The sequence below is a fragment of the Sarcophilus harrisii genome, chromosome 2, assembly GCF_902635505.1.
Source record: "Sarcophilus harrisii chromosome 2, mSarHar1.11, whole genome shotgun sequence".
Taxonomy (NCBI): Eukaryota; Metazoa; Chordata; class Mammalia; order Dasyuromorphia; family Dasyuridae; genus Sarcophilus; species Sarcophilus harrisii.
In genome coordinates, this window is record NC_045427.1 from 58,272,617 (window position 1) to 58,288,413 (window position 15,797).

Below are 15,797 nucleotides of genomic sequence, written 5' to 3' on the forward strand. Positions count from 1 at the left end.
TATATCGCAGATAGCCTGCACAATCTTGTGTCATTTTGATACAGTAAAAGAAATGTAAAATTTGTAGATGGGGCACCTGAGTTCTTAGCACAAAACTATGTAATCTTAGGCAAGTTTTTTTTAATCTATCTTAGCTTTAGTGTTCCCATATGTAAAATGGAAGGTGATGTTTGGCTTAAATAATATTAAAAAACTTTTTGAAATGCAAAAGTGCTCTATAAATGAACTATGAAATACTGTTGTAAAGATATGTCTTTAGAAGTAATGTCAGTACTGTTAACATTCTACACACATACACACACACACACACACACACACACAACAGAGGCTATATTTGAATCAGTAATTGTAATTAATACTTGGGAAACTTGTGTCTCTGTGTCACACCCAGTAAGAAATATTTAATATACCCCTCCATTTTTGATCAGTGTGATCTTTTGAGGTTTTTCTTTAGTTTTCATAAAGTTGGAAAAATTCAGAGCTGTTAAGTCCATTTTAGCACTAGTAGGTATTTTTGTTACATTCCAAACCTTTTTCACTTTTCTTAAGCCCCAGCTCCATTATTATGCCTCAGACTTAGAGCAGATCATTTAGCCTCCTACATCACTGAAGAGAATGGATCCCCGTATGATGAGAACTCCCTCTCATCTTCCCTTCTCCATCCCCTACTACTTCCTAGTGTTATCACGCATCCTTTTCTCCTTCTTTTCTATGTCAAAAACAGACAAAATTTATACTCTGAGATCTTGTCCTGTTCTTCCTTCTCTCTCACATGTATTTTCTTCTTTTTTTTAATTGCATTTTATTTTTATCTTTAGATTCACATTCATTTTTGACCCTTTTCCCCACTCCCTCCTACCCAAATTGGGAAAGGAAGAAAAATTAAACTCCTGTTACAAACATGTACAGTCAAGCAAAATGAATTCCTGTACTGCCCATTCACCCCCCAAAAATTTATGTCTCCGTCTGTACTTTGAGTCTGGCATCTTTCTATCAGGAAGCAGGTAACATGTTTCATCTTGAGTTCTCAGGCTTTGTGATTGATCATTCTGTGTATAAGACTTGCTGTTATTGTGTAAATTGTTGTCCTGACCTTACATTCTATCAGTTTATACAAGTCTTCCTCTGACACTATCCCTTTTGTCATTTCACATTCAAATTCACAGCGCAGTAGTGTTTGATCACATTTATATACCACAACTTGTTCACCCATTGCCTGGTTAATGGGCATCCCCCTCAGTTTCTAGTTTTTTGACACCCAAAAAAAGAACTACTATGAATATTTTGTTTTACACCTAAATCCTTTTCTTCTTTCCTCAATCTCTGGGACATAAATCTAGCTGTAGTATCATGAAGTCATTTGGCATGTATAGTCTGCCACTTTTGGGGGCATACTTCCAAGTTGCTTTCCATAATGGCTAGACCAATTCACTTCACTGCTCAGCGACAGGGCCTTAATGCAGATCCCTCTCTTTCTCTCTCTCTCTCTCTCTCTCTCTCTCTCTTTCTTTCTCTCTCTCTCTCTCTCTCTCTCTTTCTCTCTCTCTCTCTCTTTCTGTGTGTGTGTGTGTATATGAAAGCATACTTATCGCAACTTGAAAGGTCGTCCTCTTCCCCCAATTCTTGTCTTGTTTGAGTTCTTGGAAGCATCAGGTGCTTTGGATCACCTTTCCCTTGGCTTTAGAGACACCATACTCTCCTCATTCTCTTTTGTCTTTCTGATCCATTCTCCCCTATCTTCCTCCTTTTGTAACTAATTAACATCCTATTCTTGGCTATCTTTTTTTTTCTTTCTCTACAAGAGGAGAGAATATAATCTTTCCTAAGAGCATCTCTGTACACTTCCTTAAGATAATTCCTCATGAAAGGCATTTTATCTCCTGACTGTATCTTGGCATTCAATGGCTGTCCCCCATATCTAGAATGCACTCCCTCTAGTCTTTGCTTCCATGTTTCCCCTGATTCTCGTTGAGGTTTAGCTCAAATAAGAGGCCACAAAAGAAGCCTTTTTCATTTCTTTCACCTTTCTTCTCCATGAAATCTTCTCTAATCTACCTGCATTTGAGACTTCACAGAGAGCTTTGTCTCTAATAGTTTTGTTTGGAATATTACTGATTATAATTACTTATAAATGTGCTATACCTCCATATTAGATTGTAAATTTTATGTATACTGGAGCCATGTCTTATTTGCAGGTTTTATTGTCTTGGAATTCAACAAATAATTATGGACACAATAAATGTTTAATAAATGTGGAATTATTAAATTTTTAATTATGAATACATACAAATTTTTATTTCCTTCTTTGGTATTAGAGAACAGATTGTACTAAAAATTAATCAGCATGCATTTATTAAATGCCAGCTTTGTGCTAGGTATTTTTCTGGGTATTGGGGTCACAAATCCAAAGAATTAAACAATCTATGCCTTTTAAAGAACCTATATTTGGCGCATTCCTCATTAATCTAAATACCAGAGGGAGAGAGAAATTTTTTTTTACTTTTTTTTGTACCTCATTTTATTATGAACTCGCATAGATTCATCTAAAAATGCGATTTAATTATTTAAAGACAGAATTTATATGAAAAAAAAAATGTAGCTAATGTAAACTGGGCCAATTCATAGGAAAATCCAGAGCTAGAAGGGACTTCAGAGCCGTCTAGTCTAACCCTTCATTTTACAGAACAGGAAACTGAGGCTTCAGATGTTTAATGACTTGCACAAGTTGCAAAATAGAAAACCCAGTTAGAATCCAGGTTCTTTGCCTCCAGTCTTCAAGCTCAGTCTTCTTTCCCTGTTCTTACATAAAAAATAGAATTGAATGCGTTCTCTGTTCTTTTCTAGATACCAAGCAGTATTGAAGACATTTTTAATGATGATCACTGTATCAATATTACTAAACAGGTAATAAGATTCTTCTTTTTTTTTAAATTAAAGTTTTTTATTTTCAAAACATATGTATGGATAATTTTCAACATTTACCCTTGCAATAAGAGTCTTTAAGATCACTGTTACCTAAAAGTACATGTTACAAAGTGAAATTTTAGTTGGCATTTTGTTTTTTGTTTTTTAATGTGCTTATAGAGTCCATCCTTTTGGATTTTGGCGCGGGCTTTAAAAGAATTTGTGGCAAGGGAAGGTCAAGGAAACTTACCTGTTCGAGGCACTATTCCTGATATGATTGCAGATTCTGGAAAATTTATAAAATTACAAAATATGTAAGTAATTTTTTTTAATATGTAATTTTGGAAAAGATCTTTAACCTTACTGTTCCACTGGTTCCCCATGTATAAAATTCTAATAATGTCTTTCACTGATTCAAGTAAGAGACTAAATAAATTACATGAAGTTTTTTGGATTTCTGGGTAAAAATGATACTTCATATATATTTTTTTTCTTTTAATTGAATCTGTGATCTTGATACAGGTTTTTCCTTGGTACAAATCATGAGCTGTCCATAACATCTTATCCTGTACATTTCTTGTTCATATTCTTCCCAGAAATGTTTTCCTTTTTTTAAAAATATTCTTAAAAAACAACTAAAATAAACACTTCCTTTTACACAGTAGAACCAGGAGAATTGTGTATGTGAAACTGTGACTCTTTTATGTAACTCTTGCTTTTCTTTTAAGTATATTATAAATTTAAATTGTTATACTCTCTCTCTCTCTCTCTCTCTCTCTCTCTCTCTCTCTCTCTCTCTTTTTTTTTTTTTGGTGAAGCAGTTGGGGTTTAGTGACTTGCCTGGGGGTCATACAGCTAGTAAGTGTTAAGTATCTAAGACCAGATTTGAACTCAGACCCTCCTGATTCTAGGGCTAGTGCCATCTAGTTGCCCCAAACATGTTACTTTCAAAAGCTGTCCTGTTTGCCTATAATTCTGACCTGTCTTCTATTCTCTTCTGTGCATTTCAAAACATGTTTCAGTGACCTTTTCTTTCATTTTTTGGCAACCATAACCCTTGCTTCCCACAACCTGCTCTGCCTCCTCCCAGACTAAGAAAAATAAAACCAAAATCTCTCTAACAAATATGTATAATCAGTTGATCCCAATTGATCATGTCCAAAAGTGCCATGCTGTGTCTTGAGTTCATTACCTCTCTATGAGAAGATAGATGTTGCATCTATTATTTGTTCTGGTAGATTTTCCACAGAGGATTCATTCAATATACTTGAGGTCTTTCTTTGCATCTTCTTATATTTCATGAATATATTGGGGTATTTGCCTCAAAATGACTAGCACATGTTGTGGATTATTAATATATAGTGAAGACTGAATTTCAAATAGCATTGGAACTATTTTAATTTCTACACATAGCTACATATGATCAAACACTTAAACCTAGAAAGAAATCATTCAAGTCAGTCCCTTGTTTTTACAGATGAATCAGGCTCAAGTTTTGTAACTTGCCAAAGGTCCTGGATTATTAGCAACTTCTGGAGCCAGAGCCAAAAACCCTTATTTCTTAACTCTTCAAATCCAGTGCTTTCAATGCCTTACCAGGTTCGCTGATTCTGAATGTCATTTTCATATAGTACTGTGTCATAGAAAGTATCCAAACCAGCATCTTGTTGAGAAGAAATGGATGCCTTTTGTTGTCTAGTTTCAGGATACTAATTTTAAGAGTGCTTTAAACTGTACTCTGAATAGTGCTATTTTTAATTTTCCTGTTTTCCAGTTACCGTGAAAAAGCAAAAACAGATGCTGCTGCTGTGGGTAATCATGCTGCCAAATTACTCCAGTCTATAGGTCAGGTAAGTTGTTGGCCCAGGCTCTGCTTTATTCTATACAGCCTCATTTTAGAAATATTGTCCCAGGTACTGGGAAAAGCTCCTCTAATCTGTTATTGACTCTATTGCTCATTGAATTCTCTTTTAACCTCTACTTTTGTTCTGGAACAAAACAATTATTTGTCTTTTTACAGGCACCAGAATCCATTTCACAGAAAGAATTAAAATTACTCTGTAAGTTGCCTTGAATTCATTTGCTTTATTATTTTGCTTGTTGTAATGTACACAGTGTGTTGCCAGGGAGACTGTCAGGTAGTTTAAATGATTTGGAATCTGCATAGGTATCTCTGTTGATGAAATTTTTGTCTAAATGTTGCAGCTCTGATAATTAGTTATGTGTGTAAATTTTCATTTAAAAAAAAAGAAATATTCATTTTGCCAAATTGATTAATAAATACTTAATATTATTAATTAATATTAATTGATAAAATATTAATTGATTAATAAATACTTAATATATATAAGGGACTAGGCTAAGTACAGTAGTATAAAACAGCTACTGAGTAAATACATCTATAATAAACTGAAATGAAATTAAAATTAAATACTATTTATATTTATACAAAATTCCTTTCTTTGTTCATTCTAAGTAATGTGGGAAAAATTAGAACAATTGATTATTTAAAATGTGTGTTGAAGATAAAACTCTTGGGTAATATTCGAGCTCCCTTCGACTTATTTACTAAGTCCTATCAATTATCATTGTTCATTTTAACCCTTGTGATTGGAATATAATGAAGAGTATATCAAGTCCTGTGGATTATTGTCTAAAAGATTGACAATATTTTCTTTCATTTCTTAATAGTTAGTTTTAAACAAAAAAAGCCTCGGTTTGGGTGGGACCTTCATAGGGTGTTTTCAATAGCTTTTCTATTTCAATAACAAGCAAGACATTCTGATTTAAAGAGGCAGTTTTTTTCTCACAAATATCACCGAGACTCAATAGAATTAAAACCACATTTGGAATCAGGCATATTCCAGTTTCAGTTCTCTTATTGAGAAGGAATAGGATAAAGTGAGGCTAGAATAACATTGTAAGTGAAGAAGATAGAGTTGTATGGAAATCTAGAAGCTAAAAGAGCAGTAAAAGAAGCATGGTGGAGTCTTTGCAGGAAGATTAATGGAGGCAGAAAAAGAAGACATGTTGTTGCTTAATTCATTTAAATTTGCCAGGCATATGTAGGGCCCCCACTAAGTGCCAGGTACTATTGAGCACACAATTGACATGGTTTATTTATTAAGTGGTTTCAATCAGATGTTTTGTTGTTGTTTTATTCCTGTCTCTGTAAAAGGCTAGAGAAATTATATGCAAAATGAATGTTATATTAAAGTAAAAGGCATCAATAAAACTTTTAAAAGCAGTATTAAAAAAAAAGAAGAGACTAGCAGGAATGGGCAAAATGAATGTTATATTAAAGCAAAAAGGCATTAATAAAACTATTAAAAGCAGCATTAGAGAAAAGAAGAGACTACCAGAGATGGGTCTACAGTTTGAATGGATAGGAGTAATCACTGGAGAAAAGATAGAGCTATTCAAATTTTATTTTACTGATGTTTTCTCTACCATGAAGAATCTTCTTTGGAATACTAATAACAAAACCAAAATAACCAATAGCATTAGTATCTAATATAAGTAGAGAATTAAGAAGGTAAGTTCAGGTCACCAGGTCCAGATTACATTTATTCTAGGATACTAAAAGCATGAGCAGGTAAAATTGCTCAGTCATGTTATAGATCTTTGAAAGACTTTGGGGAATAGGAAAGGAGTCACAAGAATGGAGGATAAACGCTCTCCAGAAACACATGAGATCTGCACATTATATAAACCAGGAAACTTGACTTCAAAACCAAAATTCTAAAACATGAATTTGACATATTTATCAGTGAGCAAGGAAAGGAAAGTAGTCAGTCAAGGAGCTTTTATTAAGCATCTACCATGTGCTAGGCATTGTACCAACAGTAATGATCAGGAGTTAACATTGCTTCATCAAGAGGGAATTATGCCAGACCATCCTGGATTACTAGACTAGTAGATCAGGGCAATGGTATATTTATGTTTTAGCAAAGGTTTTTTTATTTTTTTATGTTTAATGGTATTTTATTTTACATGCAAATGTTATATACAAATACATGCAAAGATAGTTTTCAACATTTACCTTCACAAAGCCTTCCAGATTTTTCTTCCTCTCCTTCTCCTTCCTTTTCCTCTCTCCTCAAAACAGCAAGCAATTTGATAGGTTAAATGTGTGCAGTTCTTCTAAACATATTTCCATATAAATGCTCCCTGATGAGCAAAAAAAAAAAAAAAAAAAAAAAAAAAAAAAAAAAAAAAAAAAAAAAAAAAAAAGTTCAAAAGGGAAAAAACATGAGAGGAAAAAAAGCAAACAGCAACAAAAAAGGTATAAATAGTATGCATTGATCAACATTTGATCTCCATAGTTCTCTGTCTGAATGCAGATGGCTTTTTCCATCATGAGTCTATTGCCTTGAATCACCTTATTGTTGAAAAAGAGTCATGTTGATCATCATATAATCTTCTTGTTACCATGTACAGTGTTCTCTTGGTTATACTCACTTCACTCAGCATCAGTTCCTGTAAGTCTCTCCAGGCCTTTCTGAAATCATCCTGCTGATCATTTCTTATAGGATGATAATATTCCATAATTTCTTCAACTGTTCCCCAACTAATGGGCATCTGCTCAGTTTCTACAAAAATGGCTGCTACAAACATTTTTGCACATATGGATCCTTTCCCCTTTTTATGATCTTTTTGGGATACAGGCCCAGCAGAGACACTCTGGATCAAAGGGTATGCACCGTTTGATAACCCTTTGGGCACAGTTCCAAATTTAGCAAAAAACTTTAAACATTATCTTCTTCTTGTGGGGAGGGGAATCGAAAGATTGGGACTAAATGAGAGTACAGTTAGATGGCTTGAGAACTGTTCAGATGGTGAGACTCAAAGAAGAGTCATCATTAAGTCCTTTGGCAGGCAGTTGTGCTGGGTCTAGGCTGAACCCTTTTCCATTTAACCTTTTTCATCATCAGAGCATTACATAAAGATGTGGATGGCACAGTTATGAACTATGAAGTTAACAAAAAGCTGGAAGAGATAGCTGACTTGTTGGATGGCAAGATCCAAAAAGTTCTCAGCAGACTAGAATAAAACATTGGGCTGATTCTGATGGGATGAAATTTAATAGGATAAAATGTAAAATCTAAGACTTTGTTCCAGAAAAATCAACTTAATAAATACAAGATAGGTAAGAATAACTTGACAATTCTTAGTGTCAGAAAGATCGGGGGATTTTAGTGAACCGAAAACTTTATTGATTTGAAAGCCAAAAAAATCTAATTGTAATCTTAGACTGAGTTAAGAGAAAGGTAGAATCTAGGCCTGGAGAAGAGATAGTCTAGAGATTGTTACTCTGCCAGGATCTGACTCTGTCTCTGGAGTTCTGTGTTCAATCCTGGGTGCTTTTGGATAAAACCGAGGATATTTCTCTTAGACAATAGGAAACTCGAGGCCCCAGGAGGTATCCTTACTCATTTAGAAGTCTGTCACTTGGAAGAAGGGTTACTTGTTTTGTTTGGTTCCTCCGAAAAATAGATAAGAGTTGTGGGTGCTGGGAAAAACTTCCCGGTATTAGAAAGATCCCAAAGTAAAGTGTTGGGCCTGGGAAGCAGCAGGGTCTGGCCTCTTGAAGCCTGGATTGCATAAACATTGGTTTGGTGGGGTGTGGAGGAATTTCTTCTTTGGATGTGGTTGAACTAGATCTGAGCCTTTCCAGCCTGGAGGGTCTGTGATTTATGAAGTGATATGCTTAATCCTGCTTCCCCACTGTAAGGTAAATAGAGTAAATGGAAATGAACTCTATATTATGTAAAAATTAGAGTTTCAACAAAATGTTAGACTTTTATTATTAAAATTAGGAGGAGTTGGTGCAGTGGTTAGAGCACTAGACCTGAAATCAGAGAAAGCTGAGTTTGACTCTGGTCTCATATACTAGTTGGGTGACTTAGCAAATTACCAAACCTCTGCCTTTCTTAGTTTCCTCATTTGTAAAATGGAGATAATAATTTCCAGGATTGTTGTGAGGATAAATTTATATAATATTTGCAAAGCATTTTGTAAGTCTTAAAGTGCAGTGTAACTACAATCATGATTATTAAGCGAGGTACAATGTAAGAGTGAGGGTATCGTTAAGGCCTTGGGGCAGGGTCAAAGTCCTAAATGTGGAGCATCTAGTGTACATCTTGGTTATTCCGCTTGGTGGCCTTGTGACCAAGGAGGTTGTGAATTTCTCCATGCCTTTGTATCATTTGTAAAATAAGGGTATGGAGTTAGCTCTCTTAAGTTCTTTTCTGGATAGAAAGAAGAGCCTGTGATTTTTCACATTACTTAAAACTAACAAGATCATTCATTTTTGTACATGTTTATCCTGATGTTGCAGGTTCCTGTCTCAGCTTTGTCAGGGATCCTTTGCTTCCCTGAGGCACAGCCCCTTCTTTAAAATGGGATTTTGATATCTGGACTCTTTGTCACAGGGTTCCATCTTAAATGGGTCTGTCTGTGTTAGCTTATCTGTGATTTGTGGAAGTGTGTGCAAAAGTATGTTGTAACTGTAGCCTGTCAGGTATTGTTATATACCATATTACCTATTTACAGATTTATTTTCCACTTTTAGAAAAAATAGGCTTGAAAATCAAAATAAATGCTCCCCCCCCCCAAAATCATGAATTGAATCATTCTCCACCCCTTGCACCCAGGGTAGTTTTTTCCATACTCATGTGCTGGGGAGGAGAGAACACTGCACAGAATTCCAATCTTATTACCATTTCCAAGAAGCCTTAAGCCTGGACACCTGGACAGACACCAAAGCTGCAACCACTGCTGCTCTCTGTGCCTTGTCCCTTGTGTACCTACATCCAAGTTGTCTCTCAAGTTTTAAATTCCCAGAAGGTCTGAAAAATTGAGTCCATGTAATACTGAGCTTTGCACATGTTAGACACTTGAATATTAATTGATTTGATTTAATTTACTATTCCTTTTTCTAGGTTTTAGTACCTGAAAAGAAACACACATCCATATGGTCCTTATCTCTCAGGAACATTGAAGTCTACCTTGATTTTTTTTAATAGCCTTTGTTGTCACATACATGGAATTGTACATTTACAAAGGGCAAAACACTGAAGTAGATGCAGTCAGTCATTTCATATTCCTTTTAGAATATATTCTTTTCCCCCTTGATGGAAGAAATCTTTTCATAGCACATTTCTGTGAAGGGTTTACAAAGAATATCATGTAGCTCTAATGACTTGTAATTTAGAACATTAATCTGCTGCAACCATTTAATTTGATAATGTTTCCTTGTATTTAGGCAGCAATTCAGCATTTCTTCGAGTGGTGAGGTGTCGATCCCTTGCTGAAGAATATGGCTTGGACACTATCAATAAGGATGAAATCAGTGAGTATATAGTATCTTTAAACAGCTGTCTTGTTGCCTTTAAACAGTTCTTTTCAAATAGTTTCAGCTCTTTTTCTATACAGTTCAGTCTTGGCATGTTGTCATAAGACCTCACAAGAGAAACTTTTTTATTTTGTAAATAATTTTACTCTTCTGTGGGGCTCAGGTGAAGCCTGTGTTTTCTGAGATGAAGGAGTAGGCTTCTGGCACAACAGTCCTTAGAAACAGAAACTGTATTTTTAGCATTCAGAAGGCTATAGTCACTCTGTTTGGGGTAACGTGAACTTGGGAGGAAAAAGACTCAGGAAGCTAATTTTATATATTTGTATGTTTAGGTATATGCTTCTATATGCATTCATATGAAGAAAGACAATTAAAATACATTTTAAATTATTTTGAATTGTTAAAAACTATTTTAATTAAAAACAGACAAATGAAATTACTAAAGTTTAACTGTGTTTCAATTAGGAAAAAATGATAACTTTCAGATTAGCATTTTTTTCCTTCTTTAATTTTGATATAAGGGTAGTCAGGGGTGCTCTCCTTTCCCATACCTACTTGTCTACTCTAAGGTGGGATGTGATTCCATTTTAAGACATTTCCATAATTAGGGGCAATGAAAGTATTCATATACTCTTTTTTAAAAAAATTAAAGCTTTTTATTTTCAAAATATATACATGGATGACTCTTACAAAATCTTCCCCTTCTCCTAGACAGCAAGTAATCCAATATATGTTAAACATGTGCAATTCTTCTATACATATTTCCACAAATGTCATCACATACTCATTTGGGTTGTGATTATCAGTTTGTATGTGTGATATCAGAAGCATGTATATGTAGTCACACAGTTGCATGATAGTGAAAGAATTAGAGATTGATGTTTCCTAAGTAGTAGAGAGTGGAATTAGAAGGTCAATAAATATTGAACAAGTGGGTTGTTTTTTTTTTCCAATTTCACTAGCATTTGTTGAATGTCCATCATATGCCAGGTGCTATGCCAGGCATTGAAAACTCAGAAACAAAATTTTAAAACTATCCTGCCCTTAGAGAGTTTACCTCCTTTTGGAAAGAGGGCTTTTTAAAAAGAAGCCTTTTTTTTTTTTTTTTTAATTTAATAGCCTTTAATTTACAGGATATATATACATGGTAACTTTACAGCATTAACAATTGCCAAACCTCTTGTTCCAATTTTTCACCTCTACCTCACCCCCTCCCCTAAATGACAGGATGACCAGTAGATGTTAAATATATTAAAATATAACTTAGATACACAATAAGTATACATGACCACAACATTATTTTGTGTACAAAAGAATCAGACTCTGAATTATTGTACAATTAGCTTGTGAAGGAAATCAAAAGATGCAGTGGTAGCATAAATATAGGGACTGGGAATTCAATGTAATGGTTTTTAGTCATCTCCAGAGTTCTTTTTCTGGGTATAGCTAGTTCAGTTCATTACTGCTCCATTAGAAATGATTTGGTTGATCTCGGTGCTGAGGATGGCCTGATCCATCAGGACTGGTCATCATCTAGTATTGTTGAAGTATATAATGATCTCCTGGTCCTGCTCATTTCACTTAGCATCAGTTCGTGTAAGTCTCTCCAGGCCTTTCTGAAATCATCCTGTTGGTCATTTCTTACAGAACAGTAATATTCCATAATAAAAAGAAGCCTTTTTGTTGAGTTTTTTAGAAAATTGGCCTGGGCTTCCTAGGATTTCTTTTTTTTTTTTTTCCCTCTCTTTTTTAATGCAAATAGTGTTCTATTTTTTAGTTACATGTAAAGATAGTTTTCAATATTTATTTTTTAATGAGATTTTGAATTCCAGATTTTCCTCCCTCTTCCTCCCCTGCCCTGTCGCCAAGACTGGAAATAGCTTATACCTGTCCAGTCAGTCAGGACTTCTTTCATGCATAATCACTCCATTAGCAATGGTTTTTGCTGCTTACAGCGTGACTCTGGATAGATCACTAAGTCTTTCTAAGGCCTCAGCAATGGGATGCAATGGAAAGAAGGCTTGGCTTTGTCACAGGAAGATCTGGCTTCCCATTCTGTCCCTGCTGCCCCTCTGCCTGTTGGCAGATCACTGACGCTCTGTGCACCACAACTTCTTAATCTGAAAATGGATTTAATGTGTAATTATGTAAATTTGAATGTTCATTCCAGGGCTTATTCCTATAACTCTATTTAATGATAATGTGATATTTAAGAAGTGAAATGATCTGAAATTATCTTCTGTGCTCAAGCTGGTCATACACTATTGTGTCCATCAATTTTTTTTTCCTCTCAAGTGTTTCTTATTGTGTGATATATTCAAATAAGATTTTTCTTTCTTTTGCCTTTTTTAGTTTCCAGCATGGATAATCCAGATAGTGAGATAGTGTTGTACTTAATGCTCCGAGCTGTTGATAGATTCCAAAAACAGTATGGAAGATATCCAGGTAATCATTTCATTAGCAGAGCAGATACTAATAAAAGTTTAGAATTGTGAATTACATTCAGGAAGTACTCTCAGAGAATTTGTATTAGGAGTGCTTATTATGTTTTTTAGAGGAAACTGATTAGATTAAGAACATTGCACAGATTTTGCAGCCTTCTGGCTATTAAAGTACTAACATCAATTATAATACATTATAATAATATAATGAAAATCCAATAAACAATAATGAGGAACTGCCTTTAAATGAAAAAAAAAATTAATACAAATGTTTGCAAAGTAGATTGATAGTTAAAGATCAGCTTAGTTGCAGATGCTCCCTCCCCCTTGTGATATTCTCTGATTCCTATCCTCCATCCCTAAATTATTCTTCTTTTTTTTTTTGATGTCTCATAGTAATTTCAGTTGTCCTATATTAATAATTACAGTGGCCATTGCTAGATAGTGCTTTAAAGTTTATAAAGTTCTTCACCTGTGTTCTCACTTGATCCTACAAGTCCTATAAGAAATAGGTAGTACAGGTGGTATTACCTCCATTTTACTAATAGGAAGCTGAAGCTCAGAAAATCCCTTATCTGTGCTCACACAGGCAGGAAGAGATGAAGCTTTCACCTAGCCTTGTAAATTATTATCTATTTGTATAAGTGGTTTTCCTCCATTTACTGGATTGTAACTCCCTCAGAGTTTAAAATATACCTTATTTACCTTTGTCTCTCATAGCATTTAGTATAGGGCCTTCCACATACCTAGATGCCCAGTAAGTATTTGTTCTTTGAGTAAATAGCTATATGAACTGTATGAGCAACTTTTTTTTTTCAGACTAAATGCAAGATATATCATATATATATATATAATATATATCATACCTCAGTTTTAGTATATGGGAGCCAGAGATTACTTGCAATCTTAAGGTCTTATATTATACTAGAAAGATTATTAACCAAATTAGTCCTATTATTTATGGTTCCTGCTATGTAACATGATCCCATGTTCTAACTGCCTATTCTACTGGGACATGCTATTTTAATTAACAGGTTTAACAAAAGAGTCTGTTATTGTACTTATGCCAGCTATCATATTTGACTCAAGAGGTTTAAGAAATGAATGCAGATTTAGATCAAGGTAGTTTTTAAAAATTCATTTAGGTGGTTGCCTTTTTTCCTTTGAGGAGATAAGCCCCGATATATTACCTCACTAAGAGCAAGAATGAGTTTTTGCATATGATGCTCATGTCCTGAAGCAGGACAGATCTTGCAGTGTGTGTAGTCTCGGAATGGGGAAGACCAGGCTTTGAATGTTGTGTCTCCTAGACTCTGGCTGGGTGACCTGGTAGGCCGCTGAAACCCTCAGCATTCCAGGCCACTGGATGAGATTCTGCATGTAGAATAAAGGCACAAAGAGCAGGGGTGGGGTTTCTTCACCAGCTGTTCTCTCACTGCAATCAGAGGTGATCTCCAAGCCTGATTAGGCCTCTTGTGAGCATTATGGAGGATGTAAGAGTGAGTAGTGCTTATAAGAAGCTAAGGAGTAAATATAAGTTAGTTGCCAATTATTAATTTGCCTCTAAGTGGAAAATAATTTGCATTTATTTTTATTAGGAGTTTATAACTATCAAGTTGAAGATGATATAGGGAAATTGAAATCTTGCCTGACCAGCTTCCTTCAAGAATATGGTTTATCTGTAATGGTAAAAGATGATTATGTCCATGAATTGTAAGTAATTTCTATTTTTAGTAAAAGTAGTAAAAATAATAACAAATTATTTTAATGACTTAAGTCTAACTTAAAGATGTTTTTCTTGGTGCTTATGTAGCTGTCGGTACGGAGCTGCTGAACCTCATACAATTGCAGCATTCTTGGGAGGTGAGTTTGGTGAAAAGAGCTCTCACCCTTTCATGTTCTATTTAGCTCCTTTCTGAGAAGTACTTAATCAAAAATTTTACGTTTTTAAAAACCTTTTGCCACATTAACCGAAGTAGAAAGTAGAACAAACCATCAGATGTTGTTTCTAGGGGATAGGTATTGGCTAAAGCCCTCTTCCAGTAGTTCCTCATGGTGTAGGGATGACACAGCATTCCTGAAGGTTTTGCCATATAATCTCTGACAGGCCTTGCTAAACTGGAAAGAAAGGCCTAGTGAGAGACCACTCACCTCATTTAGAAATGGCTCATCTTCTGACACACTTAGGTCTACATTATGCATTATGATCAGGGAATACCCATACCAGTGAAATCAGACATCTTTCAAGTATGTAAGTAGTGGATGTGATAGCTGAAACTTATATTATCTTCTCTGAATTTTAATAGTCATCATTAAAACTTAATGAAAAGAACATACATCTTATATAGAGAGAATTCTAAAATAAAATATTTTAGACTTAATTTCTTTCTTTGAGATTATTATATTATATATTATAATATCTATTATAATTACAAATAGTAATATAAATATATATAATAGATATTATATTATAATCATGTAATTTAAGTAATTACCTTAAAAAGATTTCTTTTAAAAAGAATGTTAAATAGGATTATTTTGTAAGTAAAGAATTGAACTACATCCCAACTAAAACCAAATTTTAAATATTTTTTCGCAGACAAAAATTGAAACCAAACAAATTATTTTTAATGCAGTGAAGGAGATTTGAAGAAATAGATAAAATAATGCAAAATATCTAGTAATTTGTAAGGTAAATTTTATAACTAGTTTTCTAAGTGTAGTTTCCAAAGCCTTTGACATGAGAATTTTTATTTTTTAAATCATGAATTTAAACCCAAAAAATTGTTATTCTTACCTAATAGAAAAATTACCTTCATTTTAATGTGAACCCCCCCTTCCCAACTCTGAGACTCTAGTCCCAAAACATCTTGCTAATTTGGTTTTTTAAAAAGCCTCCTTGAGTTTTATCCCTCTTTTCTGGTTAGGTCAGCCTATTAAGATTAAACCCCTTGGGATACAGAAGTTTAGGGAAGTTGTGCTATACTAAAATTTTGGTCTTATTCAGTAGTCACAAATTGGGCAGCTAGGTACCATAGTGCACAGAGTACTCATCCTGGAGTCAGGAGTACTCTTCTTCCTGAGTTCAAATCTGG

At 34.4% G+C, this 15,797-nt stretch overlaps 1 protein-coding gene across 3 annotated transcripts in view; it reads left to right on the forward strand.

The window, feature by feature from the left end:
• Positions 1-15,797, forward strand: part of NAE1 (NEDD8 activating enzyme E1 subunit 1) — a 44,432-nt gene that overhangs the window by 27,050 nt on the left and 1,585 nt on the right. For all 3 annotated transcript variants that reach the window (XM_031950322.1, XM_031950321.1, XM_031950323.1), the window contains exons 12-19: positions 2,845-2,904; positions 3,085-3,218; positions 4,679-4,754; positions 4,925-4,964; positions 10,172-10,258; positions 12,614-12,706; positions 14,301-14,415; positions 14,516-14,565. In XM_031950322.1, coding sequence (XP_031806182.1) covers positions 2,845-2,904; positions 3,085-3,218; positions 4,679-4,754; positions 4,925-4,964; positions 10,172-10,258; positions 12,614-12,706; positions 14,301-14,415; positions 14,516-14,565 — 655 coding nt within the window. The remainder of the gene's footprint in view (positions 1-2,844; positions 2,905-3,084; positions 3,219-4,678; positions 4,755-4,924; positions 4,965-10,171; positions 10,259-12,613; positions 12,707-14,300; positions 14,416-14,515; positions 14,566-15,797) is intronic.